Source organism: Schistocerca piceifrons, chromosome 2, assembly GCF_021461385.2.
Source record: "Schistocerca piceifrons isolate TAMUIC-IGC-003096 chromosome 2, iqSchPice1.1, whole genome shotgun sequence".
Lineage (NCBI taxonomy): Eukaryota > Metazoa > Arthropoda > Insecta > Orthoptera > Acrididae > Schistocerca > Schistocerca piceifrons.
Genome location: NC_060139.1, coordinates 756,653,622 through 756,672,014, shown reverse-complemented (window position 1 = coordinate 756,672,014; position 18,393 = coordinate 756,653,622). Strand labels below are relative to the sequence as shown.

Genomic DNA, 18,393 nt, shown 5'->3' with positions numbered 1-18,393 from the left:
AACAAGGCCCTGGGAATAGACAACATTCCATTAGAGCTACTGAAAGCCTTGGGAGAGCCAGCCCTGACAAAACTCTACGACCTGGTGAGCAAGGTGTATGAGACAGGCGAAATACCCTCAGACTTCAAGAAGAATATAATAATTCAAACCCCAAAGAAAGCAGGTTTTGACAGATGTGAAAATTACCGAACTATCAGTTTAATGTGCCACGGCTACAAAATACTAACGCGAATTCTGTACAGACGAATGGAAAAACTGGTAGAAGCCGACCTTGGGGAAATCAGTTTGGATTCCGTAGAAATGTTGGAACACGTGAGGCAATACTGACCTTACGACTTATCTTAGAAGAAAGATTAAGGAAAGGCAATCCTACGTTTCTAGTATTTGTAGACTTAGAGAAAGCTTTTGAAAATGTTGACTGGAATACTCTCTTTCAAATTCTAAAGGTGGCAGGGGTAAAATACAGGGAGAGAAAGGCTATTTACAGTTTGTACAGAAACCAGATGGCAGTTATAAGAGTCGAGGGGCATGAAAGGGAAGCAGTGTTTGGGAAGGGAGTGGGACAGCGTTGTAACCTATTCCCGATGTTATTCAATCTGTATATTGAGCAAGCAGTAAAGAAAACAAAAGGAAAATTCGGAGTAGGTATTAAAATCTATGAAGAAGAAATAAAAACTTTGAGGTACGCCGATAACATTGTAATTCTGTCAGAGACAGCAAAGGACCTGGAAGAACAGCTGAACGGAATGGACAGTGTCTTGAAAGGAGGGTATAAGATGAACATCAACAAAAGCAAAACGAGGATAATGGTATGTAGTCGAATGAACTCGGATGATGCTGAGGGAATTAGATTAGGAAATGAGACGCTTGAAGTAGTAAATGAGTTTTGCTATTTGGGGAGCAAAATAACTGATAATGGTCGAAGTAGAGAGGATATAAAATGTAGTCTGGCAATGGCAAGGAAAGCGTTTCTGAAGAAGAGAAATTTGTTAACATCGAGTATAGATTTAAGTGTCAGGAAGTCGTTTCTGAAAGTATTTGTATGGAGTGGTGCCATGTATGGAAGTGAAACATGGACAATAAATAGTTTGGACAAGAAGAGAATAGAAGCTTTCGAAATGTGGTGCTACAGAAGAATGTTGAAGATTAGGTGGGTAGATCATGTAACTAATGAGGAGGTATTGAATAGGATTGGGGAGAAGAGAAGTTTGTGGCACAACTTGACTAGAAGAAGGGATCGTTTGGTAGGACATGTTCTGAGGCATCAAGGGATCACCAATTTAGTGTTGGGGGGCACCATGGGGGGTAAAAATCGTAGAGGGAGACCAAGAGATGAATACACTAAACAGTGAATTTGCACCGGCAACATTCACATTTTGACAAGCGGAAAATGTGTCTTGACTCATTTGAGAAAACGGCGAGAACCCAAAACCTGAGTCTGCAGTATTTGCAATATTGTGTTCTGTCATTCCCGATTCCTGAGGCGAGCTGTTGCCGACCGATCGATCGATAATGCTTCCCTGTTCACTACCTGTTTCACTGCCTACACCATTACTTGACGCCTGCTCCATTTCCCTATGCACAGTTACCAAATTACTACTTTGAATGTCTGTTAATTCATTACACAGCGGTGCTGGTAAGCTACGCTCGTCGTCACTATTATTTCTCTGTTTACTTTGGAGCCTAGTGTTACGTTTTTCACACGCCATTATTGTCACAATATTTCACACGATAACACAGAAAATAAGAGAACACGTTAACATAGCGCTGAAAATAATATCTAGTTAATTGCAAGCTGCGAAATACTTGGTGCAAATTTACATGCGTGCCACACCTGTTTTACTGTGTAACAATGAAAGACTGTAACTACAAAGGAGATTCTCTCTACAATTACGCGCTAGCAATAAACAAAATCTACGCTAATTACACAAACTACAAGAAAAAATCAGAAGATTCCAGTGAGGTATCCTCGGCTAAGGGTCGACATATGGAACGTCCCCTTTGAACAATTATACAAGACTGTGCTTAAACTGACACACAATATTTTTAGCGCAACGCAATCTGACTCAATAATCCCTACAAAAGAATGACCCTGACTAACATTAACCTATACCTTTCACAAACCACTTACCTCACCAAAAATCTTCGTTACTCGCACTACTGCAATACAGCGAGCGCCACTACTGCCAGCTAAATAGAAGATTCAAGCTACTGAAGGCACTAACTACTGATAGGCATAGTTAGCAAATGAAATATTTTGATAGAGAACAAATGATGTATTTACCTTAATAGTAATAATATATATAGCTGTTCATGACATCCAGTCTTACAAATTTCATAACCCCGCCATCTCTCTCCCCACATCCACCACAGCTGGCGGCTCACCTCCAACTGCGCAACGCTACGCGCTGTTCACATCCAGCTGCCGCTGCTCAACACTACAATGGCAGACAACAATGCAAACTAGCCACAGACTGCACACAGCACAGCCAGTGATTTTCATACAGAGCGCTACGTAACTTTGCCAAGAAGAAAACATAAACAGCCTACTTACAAACTTACACACTGTTATCTAAGCCGCGAGGTTTAGAATGAATTGACAATATTGATGCTAAAAGTAGTTATAATGAAGTGATTCGTATGGTTAAAGAAGAAAAATATTATTCGATTTTGCTCGACTGCACTAGAAACTGTAGTCGAGCTCAACAATGTCAATTATCTTAAGATTTTGTAATACAGCAGCTGGCAAAATAGAAGAAAGATTCAGCAAACACTGGAAATTAATATCGGCAAATTAAAGATTACTATCAAAACTAGTAGAAGCCAACCTCGGGGAAGATCAGTTTGGATTCCGTAGAAACACTGGAACACGTGAGGCAATACTGACCTTACGACTTATCTTAGAAGAAAGATTAAGGAAAGGCAAACCTACGTTTCTAGCATTTGTAGACTTAGAGAAAGCTTTTGACAATGTTGACTGGAATACTCTCTTTCAAATTCTGAAGGTGGCAGGGGTAAAATACAGGGAGCGAAAGGCTATTTACAATTTGTACAGAAACCAGATGGCAGTTATAAGAGTCGAAGGACATGAAAGGGAAGCAGTGGTTGGGAAGGGAGTAAGACAGGGTTGTAGCCTGTCCCCGATGTTGTTCAATCTGTATATTGAGCAAGCAGTAAAGGAAACTAAAGAAAAATTCGGAGTAGGTATTAAAATTCATGGAGAAGAAATAAAAACTTTGAGGTTCGCCGATGACATTGTAATTCTGTCAGAGACAGCAAAGGACTTGGAAGAGCAGTTGAATGGAATGGACAGTGTCTTGAAAGGAGGATATAAGATGAACATCAACAAAAGCAAAACAAGGATAATGGAATGTAGTCTAATTAAGTCGGGTGATGCTGAGGGAATTAGATTAGGAAATGAGGCACTTAAAGTAGTAAAGGAGTTTTGCTATTTGGGGAGCAAAATAACTGATGATGGTCGAAGTAGAGAGGATATAAAATGTAGGCTGGCAATGGCAAGGAAAGCGTTTCTGAAGAAGAGAAATTTGTTAACATCCAGTATTGATTTAAGTGTCAGGATGTCATTTCTGAAAGTATTCGTATGGAGTGTAGCCATGTATGGAAGTGAAACATGGACGATAAATAGTTTGGACAAGAAGAGAATAGAAGCTTTCGAAATGTGGTGCTACAGAAGAATGCTGAAGATTAGATGGGTAGATCACATAACTAATGAGGAAGTATTGAATAGGATTGGGGAGAAGAGAAGTTTGTGGCACAACTTGACCAGAAGAAGGGATCGGTTGGTAGGACATGTTCTGAGGCATCAAGGGATCACCAATTTAGTATTGGAGGGCAGCGTGGAGGGTAAAAATCGTAGGGGGAGACCAAGAGATGAATACACTAAGCAGATTCAGAAGGATGTAGGTTGCAGTAGGTATTGGGAGATGAAAAAGCTTGCACAGGATAGAGTAGCATGGAGAGCTGCATCAAACCAGTCTCAGGACTGAAGACCACAACAACAAACAACATCAAATCTTTATCAGACACAAGATGGGGAAGCAGAATTGAGGCACTGGAGGGCTTAATATTGTAATTTGATGACGTTGAATGCATTGAAAGCTTAAAAAATTACATGGAAGAATCAGACACACTCAGTGATTATGATTCAGTTGTGAACAAAATGCTCAGCTTAGATTTTATCATATCATAGCATTTATGGTATTAGATATTATCACATGTGAATGTTATAAACAAATTATGAAAATCTGTATGAATCCATTTGTGTATTGCGCTTGAACATTCGTGTACATTTTATGGTTGGATCAAAGAATATTGATACACTGAGTTCGAGCAATGTTTGTCTGACGTTCGTCAGTTTATTGAGAAAAGCAGTTATAATCTGCCAAAAGATTTTAAAAATACCAAGTTAATCAATAACAAAAGGATATTCTACGATACTGATGGAAACTGAAAAATGAATTAAAATTACCTGGGTCTCCTCAATTCATATCTTCAGCTTATTTTCCTCTTCTTAGATCGGGACTATTGCCAAGGCTCTCTGGCATTGGAATAGGACGACAGTATTGGGTGTAATGGGGAAATCCTGTACCTCTGATGTACGTGATCATAGATCTTATAATTAAATTGATGGATTGATTTGGAGAAGGGAACCAAATATCAAGGTCATCGGTCCCATCAGATTAGGGCATTTGCCTGAAGAAATTTAGGGAAATCAAGGAAAACTTACATCAGGACAGCTGGACGTGGGTTTGAACCAATGTCCTCCCGAATGTGAGTCCAGTGTGCTAACCAAAGCACCTTTCGCTTGGTAAAATGTCACGAGAAAAATTTAATTATAAGGTTTATAGATTACTTACACTTGAGGTACAGGATTTCCCCATTACATCCAGTGCTGGGGTGCTATTCCAATGCCGGAGAGCCTTGGCAATAGTGATCATCTAAGAAGGGAAAAACAAGCTGAAGACGTGAATTGAGGTTTGTGTTCGGGAGAGCATTGGACTTGGGTGGTCCGTAGAGTAATGTAAGCCATAGTGCTGCAGAGGTGTAATGGCTAGCGTTCCTGCCTAGTAAGTAAGGAGACCTGGGTTTGAAACCTGACTGTGGTACAAATTTTAATTCGTTTCTTTAGTTTCCATGATTATCGTAGATAAAGATGAGCCTCAAATGTCTCGTGGAAAATTTAATTAAAAGGATATTTGATTATAAAAGCAGTGATGAACCTACACAATCTCCCAAAAGCCAATACGAAGCAGATATTTTTAAGATTATGTTGATTCCACATTGAGCAATATAAATTCAAGAGTGGTGGTGGTAACCTCCTATGGGACCAAACTGCTGAGGTCATCGGTCCCTAGGCTTAAACACTACTTAATCTAACTTGAACTAACTTGCGCTGAGGACAACACACACACCCATGACCGAGGGAGGACTTGAACCTCCGACGGGGAAAGCCGCACAAATTCAAGATTTTTGTGTTTACAACAACATTTTGAAAATACCATCAATTATAAAGCTGTCAAGATTTGCACACAGTCCTGCGAGTGGGTGAGATTTGCGACTTCCAACCTAACAAATTATATGAAGAATTGCAAATAATGATGGTAAATTTACCAGATTTGATTAAAGATGTGAAGCAGCACTGGAATATATAACAGAAAATAACGTAAAAGAAATTTGCCCGAATGTTTATATTATCATTCAAATTTTCTTAACAACACCAGTCAGTGCAACCTCTGCAGAAAGGAGCTTTTCTAAGTTAACACACGCACAAAAAAATTAAGGTTTACGATGAGTCAGCAAAGACTTTCAGCTTAGACTGTTTTATCTATTGAAGCAGATATAGCACCTAAACTGGACTGTGATACAGTTGTTAAAGAGTTCAGTAAGGCTAAAAGTAGGAAATTTTCGTCTCATTAATGTTTATCTTTTCAGCCATTACTGAATAATGTTAAATAAAATTGAAATGTTTTAATTTTTACGAATATTTTCTGTATAAAATACATCCTGTTGCACCACCAGGGAGCCTCGCAAGATTTATCTCTACCCACACTAAATTTTGGTCTTGTCCCGCCAATATTTGCTCGTAAACTAATTTATATGGTCAAGTGTGCACTAGCGGCATCAATTCCTGGCAGGTGTGAAACCGATCGTTGTTAACAAAGCGTCACACTCTTCACCAGTCTGTGTGGTCGAGGATATTTTTATGACCACTGTTTATTACACCATGTTGCATGGCTTATGTGTTATACCATTCATTGTAGACACAATGCACAATCTGCACCGATACAACAAATCGGGCATCTTCGTTAACTGTATAGTAATGGATCGTCCAAACTTTACAGCCCCTTTCTGTTATCGGTGTTACGTCTCCACGTGGATCTATCTTACTGCTCCGATTCGACACAACTTGCTGGCGCACGTGCACACATTTCACTGCCATAAGCTACATCAGCAGTGAAGGGTCACATGACGGTCTTGTTCCACTTCTACCATCTACAGGGCTCCAAAGCAACCAATGCGTTCTTTTCAGTGGGTGACTAAAATTTTGTCTGTTGAGCTTATTTGACAGTTACAGACTTTTGCCCAGTTTAATGATAAGAAAGCTGCAAATATGGCAAAGAAATAAAGCAAGAACTTTAAAGAAACCTAAGCTTAGAGAAGAATGTGAAATGAAATAGTGCAGTGTGGTGTGGAAGCTGGTAGTGGGATGCAGTTGATGATACGGCATAATAAATTAAGAGAAGAAATGAGAACGGAGTAGAGAGAGAAAGAGAGAGAGAGAGAGAGAGAGAGAGAGAGAGGAAATAGGGGAGGAGCTGGGATGAAGAGCGGCGATACAGATAGCTGGCTCTCCTTCATACTGGAGCAGATATGAACAAGACAGTGACAAAGACATGAGCAAGAACTCCGCACGTACACGAATTTCTTGTCCAATATACTATCATTCTATTTAGAATTTTCATTTATTGCTGCTACAAGCAAAAGCAAAAAGTAAAGAACATAGAAGATGCTGATGCTGAAGGATGATGTGTCGCAGCTTACTCGGGGTTTGGATTGTAACAAGCATTCAGAATTTACGAGTTGAACTAACGAGAAAAATGTCAGCATGTGACTTTTATGATGAATCATATTTGTAGACGAAACACACAACTAATTAACACACAGGACCGGATTTACAGTCAGCGGCACCCTAGGCCAGAAACTTTTCGGAATACCCCCCCCCCCCAACTCCCCCCACCCCGTACCCCAATCGTAGGTTTTCGACGTTTTTAGTTTTGATTCATTTTTTCGTTGCAGCCTATTACAAAAAATGTAATCGATAATGGAATTACTCGAAAGACACAGACAATGGAGTCTGTCAATTTTCCCATTTTGTGTATCACTCAGCATCTTCACGTCGCTCTAGCTGTTGCCCTTCTTTAAATCAGTGCAGTGATCAGTGCAATGCAGTGCAGATCAGTGCAGTGATCAGAACTGATAGCCAAAGTAGGTCAACTTGTACGCAGACCGATGCGAAACACAACTACACTGCAGTTGCGAGCAGCAACATGTGGTTGGCACATTGGATCCGCATTCCAGAGGACGGCGGTTCAAATCCATCCGGCCACCCACATTAAGGTTTTCCGTGGTTGCCCTGAATGCGAGGGACATTTCATAAATAATGCACAGGTTGGTATTATTGTGGATTGATTGATGCAACAACAATGAAAATTGCATCAGATGTAGGAAGAAGCACGTGTTTTTGTTTTTTCACTCTGTACTCTAACTTAAAATTGGCGAGAGGCAGAAATGGACTCTGCAGAGGTCTCGTGTACTGTGACTGTTGAAGACCAGAGGTCGTTCATCAAGATCGAAACTTTACGCGGTATAAACCCAACAGAAGTCCACAGTGCGTTAAGTGAAGTTTATGGTAAGTTTACAGTGGACCGTAGTACAGTTTCATGTTGGGTTAATTGTTTTCGTCGTGGTCATATGAGCATAGATGGAAATCCGAGCCGGTCGGAGTGGCCGTGCGGTTCTAGGCGCTACAGTCTGGAACCGAGCGACCGCTACGGTCGCAGGTTCGAATCCTGCCTCGGACATGGATGTGTGTGATGTCCTTAGGTTAGTTAGGTTTAGTTAGTTCTATGTTCTAGGCGACTGATGACCTCAGAAGTTAAGTCCCATAGTGCTCAGAGCCATTTGAACCATTTGAAAATCCGAGAAACGGAATTCCTGAATGTCAACACATGAACGAAGTATGAGACTTGTGGCAGATACTCTTGAAGAAGATTGCAGTGCGACTTGCGAGGAAGTCTCTGAAGCCACGGGCATTCACACAGCATCAGTATTCAGTATTCTGTCAAATGATTTGAAGAAGAGAAAAATTTCTGAAAGATGAGTCGGACGCTGTTTGACTGCCGAAGAGAAGCAGAAACGCCTTTACATTGCAACCTTGCTCAAACGACGGTTCGATCATGAAGGTCAAGGAATCTTGCTTCGAATTGTCTCTATTGATGAAACGTGGATTAGAGACTTTGAACCGGAGTTGAAATCACAGTCCAATGAGTGAGAGTTTCAGATTCTCCACGTTCAAAAAAATTTCGACGCGCTCTACCAAACATCAAGCAAACGATGATTTTTGATTATGATCACCAAGGAATCATCATAATAGATAGAATCCCATCTGTAACAAGTGTCACAGAAGTGTATTATCGTAATTTGATGCAAAACTGTTCAGATAAACGCACAAAACACGACCTCAGTTGCCCAGGCTGGGTCACTCAATCAGATTGACAATGTTCTCCCGCATATCGGCAATATTGTAGCCCAATAACTGCACGAATACGGATGGGAAGTGTTCGCATCCTCCCTGTAGTCCGGGTATGAGTCCACCAGACTTCGACTAGTTCCCGAAGTTGAAAAAACCAATGCTTGATCGTAGTTATCTTTCTCTGGGAGAGGTTTCTACCACCGTTACACGAGCCTTTCGACAGGTGAAGAGAAGTGGTGTCGTGGATGGAAAAGTAGAGCTTCCGAGACGTTGGGATTCAGTCATAGAGAAGCAGGGAAAGTATGTTGAAGGACTGTAAAGCGATATTGAAAAAATTAAATAAACGTGTAAGTAAAAAGGTTAGTGTACACTATTTATGAAATGCCCCTCGTAGCTCCAGGCAAATACCGAGATGTTTGCTTTGAAACAGGACACCGCCGATTTTCTTCTCCATACTTTCGTAATCCGAGTTTGTGCTCTGACCGTAAGAACCGTACTGTCGACGGGACGTTAAAACTGATCTTCCTTGAACCAAACGCTGCACTAGCGAGAATGCGGCTAGCTGCTGGCTTGCCTTCTATATTTCCAAATTCCATGCAATTCTTTGCGCGTATGTGTCTGTATGTATGTGTGTGTGTGTGTGTGTGTGTGTGTGTGTGTGTGTGTGCATTGGTCAGGGTATTTCGACGGTCCTCTCCTCTCAGCATCCTAGGCCCGCGCCTAACTCGCATATGCCTAAATCTGGTCCAGCTAGCACAGCAGATCTCGCTAACGCTTTGGTCCTTCTGCATGAAATCGCGGTCCTGTTTGCTGAACCAGCAGTGAAGCACTGCACGAGCTCGGCTTGCGGTGACGCCCAGTTATCGAGTGGTGCTGGGGACCACGCCCATCCCGCGCCAGGGGCTCTGCTTTATTTAGTCCTGAGCGCCCCAGTCTGCCGGACATGGGTAACAAGGTCGTCACCTTCACCGAGGAGCAATTCGAAGATTATCAGGTACTCAGCTCTGTTCCTCAGTGCACTTCCCTTACATTCCCGCCTCAATGTAGACAATAAATCTAGCTAATGACTCTTCGAAGCACAATTTTTCTTTTGAAACCACTTCGAACTGTGAAGGGGTGGTACGCATTAAAGAGCGCGTGGAATACGTTTTCTGGAACGGTAATGCAAGCACCATAATTAGAGGTGTAGTGATTAGCACTGCCTCATCGTGTCCACTGATAGCGTCGCAGTGACCTATATTCCTCTGGAGCGCGAGGGAGTGTGACTAGCAGCCAGTGTTAGTCTTGCAGGTCAAACAGAACAACAAGCTGCTGTCGGTAACAGTAAGCACACTGGCTTCCAGCCTGTTTTTGCAATGCATTCTTTTTCCGTGGGTAATTTTCAAACGCTTCAGCTCTGCCTTTTCATTTTGTATCGCCACGCACGCTTCAATGAAGCATGTTGCTTCCAGTTGTACGTAGAGATGCCGAATGATGTTCGATTTTATTTTACGACATCCTTGTTCTTTAGTCATGGGCGTCCGCAGGAATTTACCCAACAGGGGCAAGACACTTAGATTTCTATGTTTTACATAACTGGCTTTATTCCCCTGTGTCAAAATGGGTCAGTATTTAACCTGAAACGTAATGAACAGTGAAGGTCGTTTCCATGGAAATGCATTAATTCTAAAAATGAGCATAAGCTTCATTTCGAAATCAGAACATACGTTGGTGAGTTTTGATACATTTCATTCCGCAATAATTAGAATTTTATATTATGAGACACAGAAAACCTTTCGTATCCCAGAGCATTGACTGCTACACCCGAGGCTCGGAATGCATCACACCTTTATTAAGACAGAAGTTTCAGTTGACGGCGCGAGGACTACCATCATCTCTATATGAAAGCGTAAAACAAGGCACTCGATTATGGAGCGCAGATTTACTTCCTTTGAGGGATACCGCTGTTGTATCGCGAAACAAAAGAAGAAGATCTTTTGTGCCATACCGACTGCCATCGACATATTGTTGTCAAATTGACTATTAGGTGTACCCCACTAATTGGGGTAGTAAAGTTCCCAGTTATCGAATATAGTGTGGGCCCTACATCCTACATTCTGTTCTTGGATGTGAGTTGTTACCTGCGCAGGTATTCTATGCACACGCCGAGAAGACTCGGCGAGGTTGCTGGTGACCTTACTTGAATCGATTGAAATCTAATGGTTCAAATGGCTCTGAGCACTATGGGACTTAACTGCTGAGGTCATCAGTCCCCTAGAACTTAGAACTACTTAAACCTAACTAACCTAAGGACATCACACACATCCATGCCCGAGGCTGGATTCGAACCTGCGACCGTAGGAGTCGCGCTGTTCCAGACTGAAGCGCCTAGAACCGCTCGGCCACCCCGGCCGGCTGAAATCTAATATTTTCAACCGTATCAATCGCTTTCTGACCGCTGCTAACGTGAACTAACAGGACATCAGAAGTGATACGCTAACAGTCGCTGAAATGATATCTGTAATTGATTTTGGAATCATTTGTTGACATTTTAGAGACATTAAAGACAGTGGTTTCTGCTTTCTGAAATTGGGAACGAGTCTATACCAATTACCGGGATTCGATTTCGATCGACGTGTCTTTCTTAGGGGGCGCATATACTGTACTATTGTTATACTCAAATGACATACTACGTATTAAAATATAGTTTCTTTTGTCGAAATTACTGTTTCTGGCCTGTATAAACGATTAACGAAGATATTGAGTACTTTTGTACTCAAGGCACGATGCCAAGTGCTGGTCCTCACCAGCCCGTATGAATGGTTACATGTAACATAAAAAAAAACAGTTGATCATATTCTTTACAAACGCGGAACACATGCAAAAAATTTGTAATTTTTCTGAAAACCTGAAAATATTAAAGCTTTCGTACAAAATCGACATATTAGTGCATACTAGGGGCTATGGATAGATTAGAAAGTTTGTAGTAATGTTTCAGAAAACATGTTTTTACCTTTCAGGCGACTTGAGATATTGCGCCAAAGCTTTGCCGTAATTGAAACAAGGACATTTACTGTATAACACAACCACGTTATTCGGGGATCAGTTCAACAATCTGCAATGTGAAAGTGAACCGCCTCCACGCGCCGGGTCTGTATCCTACAACAGCGGATGTAGTCCAGTGAAACTGTCAGAAAAAAAGCTTGTACCTTGCAAAAGGTGGGGTAGAAGATTTTATTTTTTTAACTCGTTTATATTGTTGGAAAGGTTAGAAAACCAAGTTTTGCCAACAAAATTTCTCTTGGGAATACTTTCTGCAGTCAAAAAACTTCGAAAATTTCGGACTTTTTTCAGTTTTTTCAAAATATCTCAGTTTCATTTGCTCCTATCGCTTTGACGTCTATTTTCTTTTTTAAAGAGCACAAAATTCTCTCCAAATTGGATTCTTACCATTTTTTCTACTCCCAGTATCCAAGGCGCTACAGTGCGTCAAAAAATACCAATTTTTCAAATTTCGAGCAAAGTGGCAAATTACCTAATGGGATGTTGAGGAAACCGCTGACGAAATCAACGAACTTGCTCAGGCTTACTCGCTGTTTAAAGAAGAGGTCAATCTGGGATCAACTCTATGTACAGATCCTTGTACACCTTGCTTTGGCCTGACAAGTGTGGGATCACATTGAGCTAACAGAAGATGAACGTGGGACATTGAATGACTTGTCTTCTCCTTGTGGCGAGTCAGAACTGTCAGTTGGCCAGGATACCAGTGTTCTCAGGGTACAAGTAATAAAAAAAATTTGTAACTGCCCTGAAAACGATTGAAAGTAAGGGACCCACAGCAAAATTATGGCTTCAGTACTATAAGATGGTCACTCTCATGAAACAATTTATTGAAGCGGATCGATCAGGCAATTGGAAACTTCATCTTGAAAGCGTGCGAAAAATGCTTCCCTACTTCCATTCAGCTGGACATTTTATGTACGCTAAAAGTGGCTACCTCTACTTACAGGATATGTTGAGACTCGAGGAAAAAATGGATTTATCAGAATATGAGAAGTTCACAACGAAAGGACATTTTACAATCCGGCGATCAGAAAAGTATTGGTCAGGGGTTCCTTCTGACATGACTATAGAACAAACATTGATGAGAAACATGAAGAGTTCTGGAGGACTTACTTCTGGCCGAGGAATTGCGGATAATATATTAACCAAATGGACATTGGGTATGATTCACATGCAGAACATTTGTGAAGAAATTGAGTCGTATTGCGAAGTGAGCGCAGTAACGTCAGAACAACATGTAGATCCAAGAAGTTGTCGCATCGAACGAGATGGCATAGACTTGCGTAAGCTGCGTGATTGGTTTTCAGTGCACCCTCCCTTCCCTGAAAGTGATTTTATAATGTCTATCAGCAGAGGTGTTGTCGGAACGGAGGATGCTAATTGTCATATGTGTCACGAAGAGGGGGAAAAAATGGTTGAAATGGCTCTGAGCACTATGGGACTCAACTGCTGAGGTCATTAGTCCCCTAGAACTTAGAACTAGTTAAACCTAACTAACCTAAGGACATCACAAACATCCATGCCCGAGGCAGGATTCGAACCTGCGACCGTAGCGGTCTTGCGGTTCCAGACTGCAGCGCCTTTAACCGCACGGCCACTTCGGCCGGCGAGAGGGAAAAAGGCATGAAAAGAATAGTTGGTGACAATTTCCACGATGTAAAGTTCCGTAGAAAAGATAAAGTTGTGTGACTCTCCTTTCTGCGTTCAATTCTGTAAAGGCTGGGAGCACTAAAATTACTCCTGTTGATCCTTTAACTCTTTTCCAAAGGATTTGTTTAATGAAACAAAGTGAAGAAGAGTTAAAAGCCTTTCTGAAATATGAACTTGCTCCTTACCCAATGTCCCTATTCTGAGAAAAAGGCATGCGAAAAGGAACAAAATCTTCATTCTACAATGCCTTCGTTCCAGTGGAAGATGTGAAGTCAGGTGGACCGAGTAAATTTTTTGTCATTGATGGAGGGTACCTTATCCACAAAGTGACTTGGACTCGAAATGTTTGCTTCAAGTCAATAGCCCAAAGCTATGTTTCTTACGTCATTTTGGATCTCAATTTGCTATTGTATTTGATGGGTATCCATGTGAGGGAGACAAATGTAGTACAAAGAGTTCTGAGAGGATTCGTAGATCCAAAAAACATTCTTCGGTTGAAGTTGTGGTTGAATCAGAGATGGTGAAACAAGTCCCTCATGACAAGTTCTTGTACAACGAACGAAACAAGATGCGCTTGATCACACTTCTTAAAAAGGAATTTCTGGAGTGTAGCATTGAAGTGCACCAGGCACAAGAAGACGCTGACGTTATGATTGTAACATCTGCCATTTCAAGTACCAAAGGTTTTGGAAGTGTTGTCATTGTAGGAGAAGATGTTGACCTGCTTGTGCTCATGACCGGTTTGGGCCAAGGCATTGAAAACTTATTTTTCTTAAAGCCAGGAAGAGGAAATGCAGAAGACAAGTGGTTTTCCACTGCATCTTACAAGTTTGACAGTGAATATATTCTGTTCACTCACGCCTTTAGCGGATGTGATACAACATCCGCTTTTTTTGGTCAAGAAAAAATTAAGTGCTGCAATATTTTTGCGAAAAATGAACACCTAACCTCAGCGCTTTGCACGTTCAATAAACCACATGCTACCCGTGAAGAAATAATAACACCAGGAGAACAGGTTACTATCGCATTGTATAGTGGAGGTGTTAACAGTTCCCACACACTAGACCATTTGCGGTACCAGCTATTCGCCAAGTCTGCCACAAATCTTGCACGGTTGCCACCAACACAAAATGCTGCACAACATCATTCGTTGGGTTGTTTGTGGGAAGAGACCAGACAGCGAGGTCATCGGTCTCATCGGATTAGGGAAGGATGGGGAAGGAAGTCGGCCGTGCCCTTTCAAAGGAACCATCCCGGCATTTGCCTGGAGAGATTTAGGGAAATCACGGTAAACCTAAATCAGGATGGCCGGACGCGGGATTGAACCATCGCCCTCCCGATTGCGAGTCCAGTATGCTAACCACCTCGCTCGGTACGTCATTCGCTGCGGACTTACCAACAAGTCCAAAGTTGGATTGGAAACTGGAAACCACCTGAGAAATGGGGCTGGAATCACAGTGACCACGGTCCAATACCCGTTATAATGAGCCAAGATCCAGCACCTGAAGCACTTCTTCACGTTGTTTCATACTCATGCAAGCTGAACTGTGGCGGAGCGTGCTCCTGCAGAAAAGCGGGTTTGAAATGTTCTTCAATTTGCAAGAAATGTATTGGAATCAACTATGAAAAAATGCCAAAATTTTTATATGAAGACAGTGAAGAAGATGTTATGGAGGATGTTGAGGAAACCGCTGACGAAATCAACGAACTTGCTCAGGCTGACTCGCTGTTTAAAGAAGAGGTCAATCTAGGATCATCTCTATGTACAGACCCTGAATCCGTAACTCACGTTATTTCTGGTGACACTGAGGAACCTGGCCCATCAAAACGTTGGAAGTGATGCTCATATCGTCTCAAGTTCGCTAAAGTGCGATATTACAAGTATTACACACCCAGAACTGTCAACATTTTTTAGTAACTGACAGTGCATTTTAATTGTAATAAAGCTACTTATTTTTAATGTCAACTGTGTGGCTTTTATACACACGAATAATTACCTACCTAATTAGGTTGCCTATTGCAGCTAATAATAGTTCAGTTTCCTGAGACAATTTATTTTGTGTGCGTGTGTATGTGTGTGTGTGTGTGTGTGTGTGTGTGTGTGTGTGTGTGTTTGTGTGTGTCTTAATGATGTGTTTTTATATTTATAGTTGTACAAATACCAGGGCTGAGGTTGGCCCATAGTGAACTTCAGGTAGTGATGTAAGAACCACAATAGTTGGGGGTGCCCAGCAATCCTCATTTTGCACACAGAGAAATTGAATACCTGAAAGTGAGGTGGTAAATTCTAACATATAACATGATGTATAATGTATTTATACTACACAAACAGAAACTGAAAAAATAGTGTTCAAAAATAAGGTATCTTGCCACTATGCTCAAAATTTGAAAAATTGGTATTTTTTGAGGCGCTGTAGTGCCTTAGATAATGGGAGAAGAAAAAATGGCAAGAATCAGATTTGTAGAGAATTTTGTGCTCTTTAAAAAAGAAACTAGACGTTAAAGCGATAGGAGAAAAAAACTGAGATATTTTGAAAAAACTGGAAAAAGGCCGAAATTTTCCATGCTTTTTGACTGCAAAAAGTTTTCCCAAGCGAAATTTTGTTGGCTAAACTCGGTTTTCTGATCTTTCCAACCATAAGAACGAGTTGAAAAAATAAACTCTTCTACCCCACCTTTTGCAAGGTATATCTGCAATTTGACTGGACTAATGGAGTATCGAGAGAAATATATTTGAGGTTCTGTTTCAGCACTATTCTGCTTTGAGTAAAGCCAACGCAAAATCGCAGCAGCGCCAAAGGAAACCTCATAATAACCCGTGATCAGTGTGACAACAAACAAACGTAAGTTAAGCGGCAATTGTTCATGCTAGAATTCCCAAAATCTGTGATTTAGGGTATCATAGGCAATCATTTCTAGAAGTTCATGAGAATTCTGCAATGACAGAATGCCTGTACTCCAGATCCTTGACAAGGGTAGGGGTGGGGGCGGTGTATAGCATTGCCTCTTGTTCTTTCCCCACTCCCCCCTCTCGCTCCTCTTGCTGACGCCCATTACCATAGTCAGTGGTCAGCAACGTTACGCTTGGCCCTCTAAAATACCGAATAAAATAGAGTTTTTAAGTTGCCTATGTTCACGCATTCATACTGAGTCTGCACTACTACTAGCCATCGTTAAAATGAACACTACATCTACATCTACATGGATACTCTGCAAATCACATTTAAGTGCCTGGCAGAGGGTTCATCGAACCACCTTCACAATTCTCTATTATTCCAATCTCGTATATCGCGCGGAAAGAATGAACACCTATATCTCTCCGTACGAGCTCTGATTTCCCTTATTTTATCGTGGTGATCGTTCCTCCCTATGTAGGTCGGTGTCAACAAAATATTTTCGCATTCGGAGCAGAAAGTTGGTGATCGGAATTTCGTGAGAAGATTCCGTCGCAACGATTTCCAGCCCAAATCCTGTACCATTTCTGTGACATTCTCTCCCATATTTCGCGATAGTACAAAACGTGCTGCCTTTTTTGAACTTTTTCGATGTATTCCGTCAGTCCTATCTGGTAAGGATCCTACACAGCTGCCGAAGCGAACTACTTTGAAGGAGACAGTATTGTTGTTTGAAAGCAAAATGTTTGGTAGGTAAGACATCAGTCTCGTTACTTTTCTCACACGCCTCGTAGAACCGCGCACTGGCGTGCAAAATGGTTCAAATGGCTCTGAGCACTATGGGACTTAACTTCTGAGGTCATTAGTCCCCTAGAACTTAGAACTACTTAAACCTAACTAACCTAAGGACATCACACACATCCATGCTCGAGGCAGGATTCGAACCTGCAACCGTAGCGGTCGCGTGGATCCAGACTGCAGCGCCTAGAACCGCTCGGCCACTCCGGCCGGCCACTGGCGTGCAACATACGTCGAACTTCGCTGAGGAATGCGAAACATACGGACTCGGCATGGTTCAAATGGCTCTGAGCTCTATGGGACTTAACATCTGTGGTCATCAGTCCCCTAGAACTTAGAACTACTTAAACCTAACTAACCTAAGGACATCACACACATCCATGCCCGTGGCAGGATTCGAACCTGCGACCGTAGCAGTCGCGCGGTTCCGGACTGCGCGCCTAGGACTCGGCATGAATGTGCGGAAAAGAAGACAGGCGGATATCGAAACATCTTCATCATTCTGAGTTCGCTGAGGCTAACGAAACCTGCTGACTAGACCTTAGTCAAGGACGAACAACGTACGAAGGAGAAACCACGCGAGTTAGAAAATGCTTCATGCAGTAGCGAAACGGTACTTAGAGTCTCGTGGAACCCTCGTTACTCAGTAACGAATAAATACGATGTGCAACAGCTCTAGTCAGGTTGGTTCTGAGGGACCGCGTGGTCCTGTCAAAAGTATCCGCTACCGGAAGTCGCTTTGTGCTGCGATAAAAGACACGGCATACCGGTACTGCGAGTGGCACCTGTTATGAATATCTATTTGTATCGAGACTTCCAAAGCAGATACAGCGAAACCAGATATGCCTGCGGAAAGAGTGCGATGAGTTGGACGTGACAAACCCCAGAACTCATTTTTACGACTAAAATTGAGTACATAATTAAGAAAAACACATTATGTGACGGTCGTTTAGAATAAGATTAATTACAGCTCGTTGGTTTAAGGCACGGAAATGATCGATACACCAAATTAAAGAGCTCGACGAGGAGCATATATCCACGTATGTACACTCATTAGCAAAGTAATACTTCGCTGATGGGATGCAGTTTTAGTTAATTAAAAATGAATTAAAGATGAATGGAGGACTGTTCCACTAGACAACTGGACAGCAGATGCTTTTAGATGTTTAGTAACATTCTATACTACAATCCAATTAAGCGATTTCAGCTTATTTATGTGTATATATTTTAGTGATG

The 18,393-nt window shown here is 41.7% G+C and overlaps 1 protein-coding gene across 1 annotated transcript in view; it reads left to right on the top strand.

Moving 5' to 3' along the window:
- The first annotated feature begins 9,706 nt into the window (after nt 1-9,706).
- LOC124777747 (calcium and integrin-binding family member 2) overlaps nt 9,707-18,393 on the top strand; it is a 182,216-nt gene continuing 173,529 nt past the window's right edge. Inside the window, exon 1 of the mRNA XM_047253249.1 lies at nt 9,707-9,767. Within this exon, the coding sequence (XP_047109205.1) occupies nt 9,717-9,767 (51 nt within the window). The 5' untranslated portion in view covers nt 9,707-9,716. The remainder of the gene's footprint in view (nt 9,768-18,393) is intronic.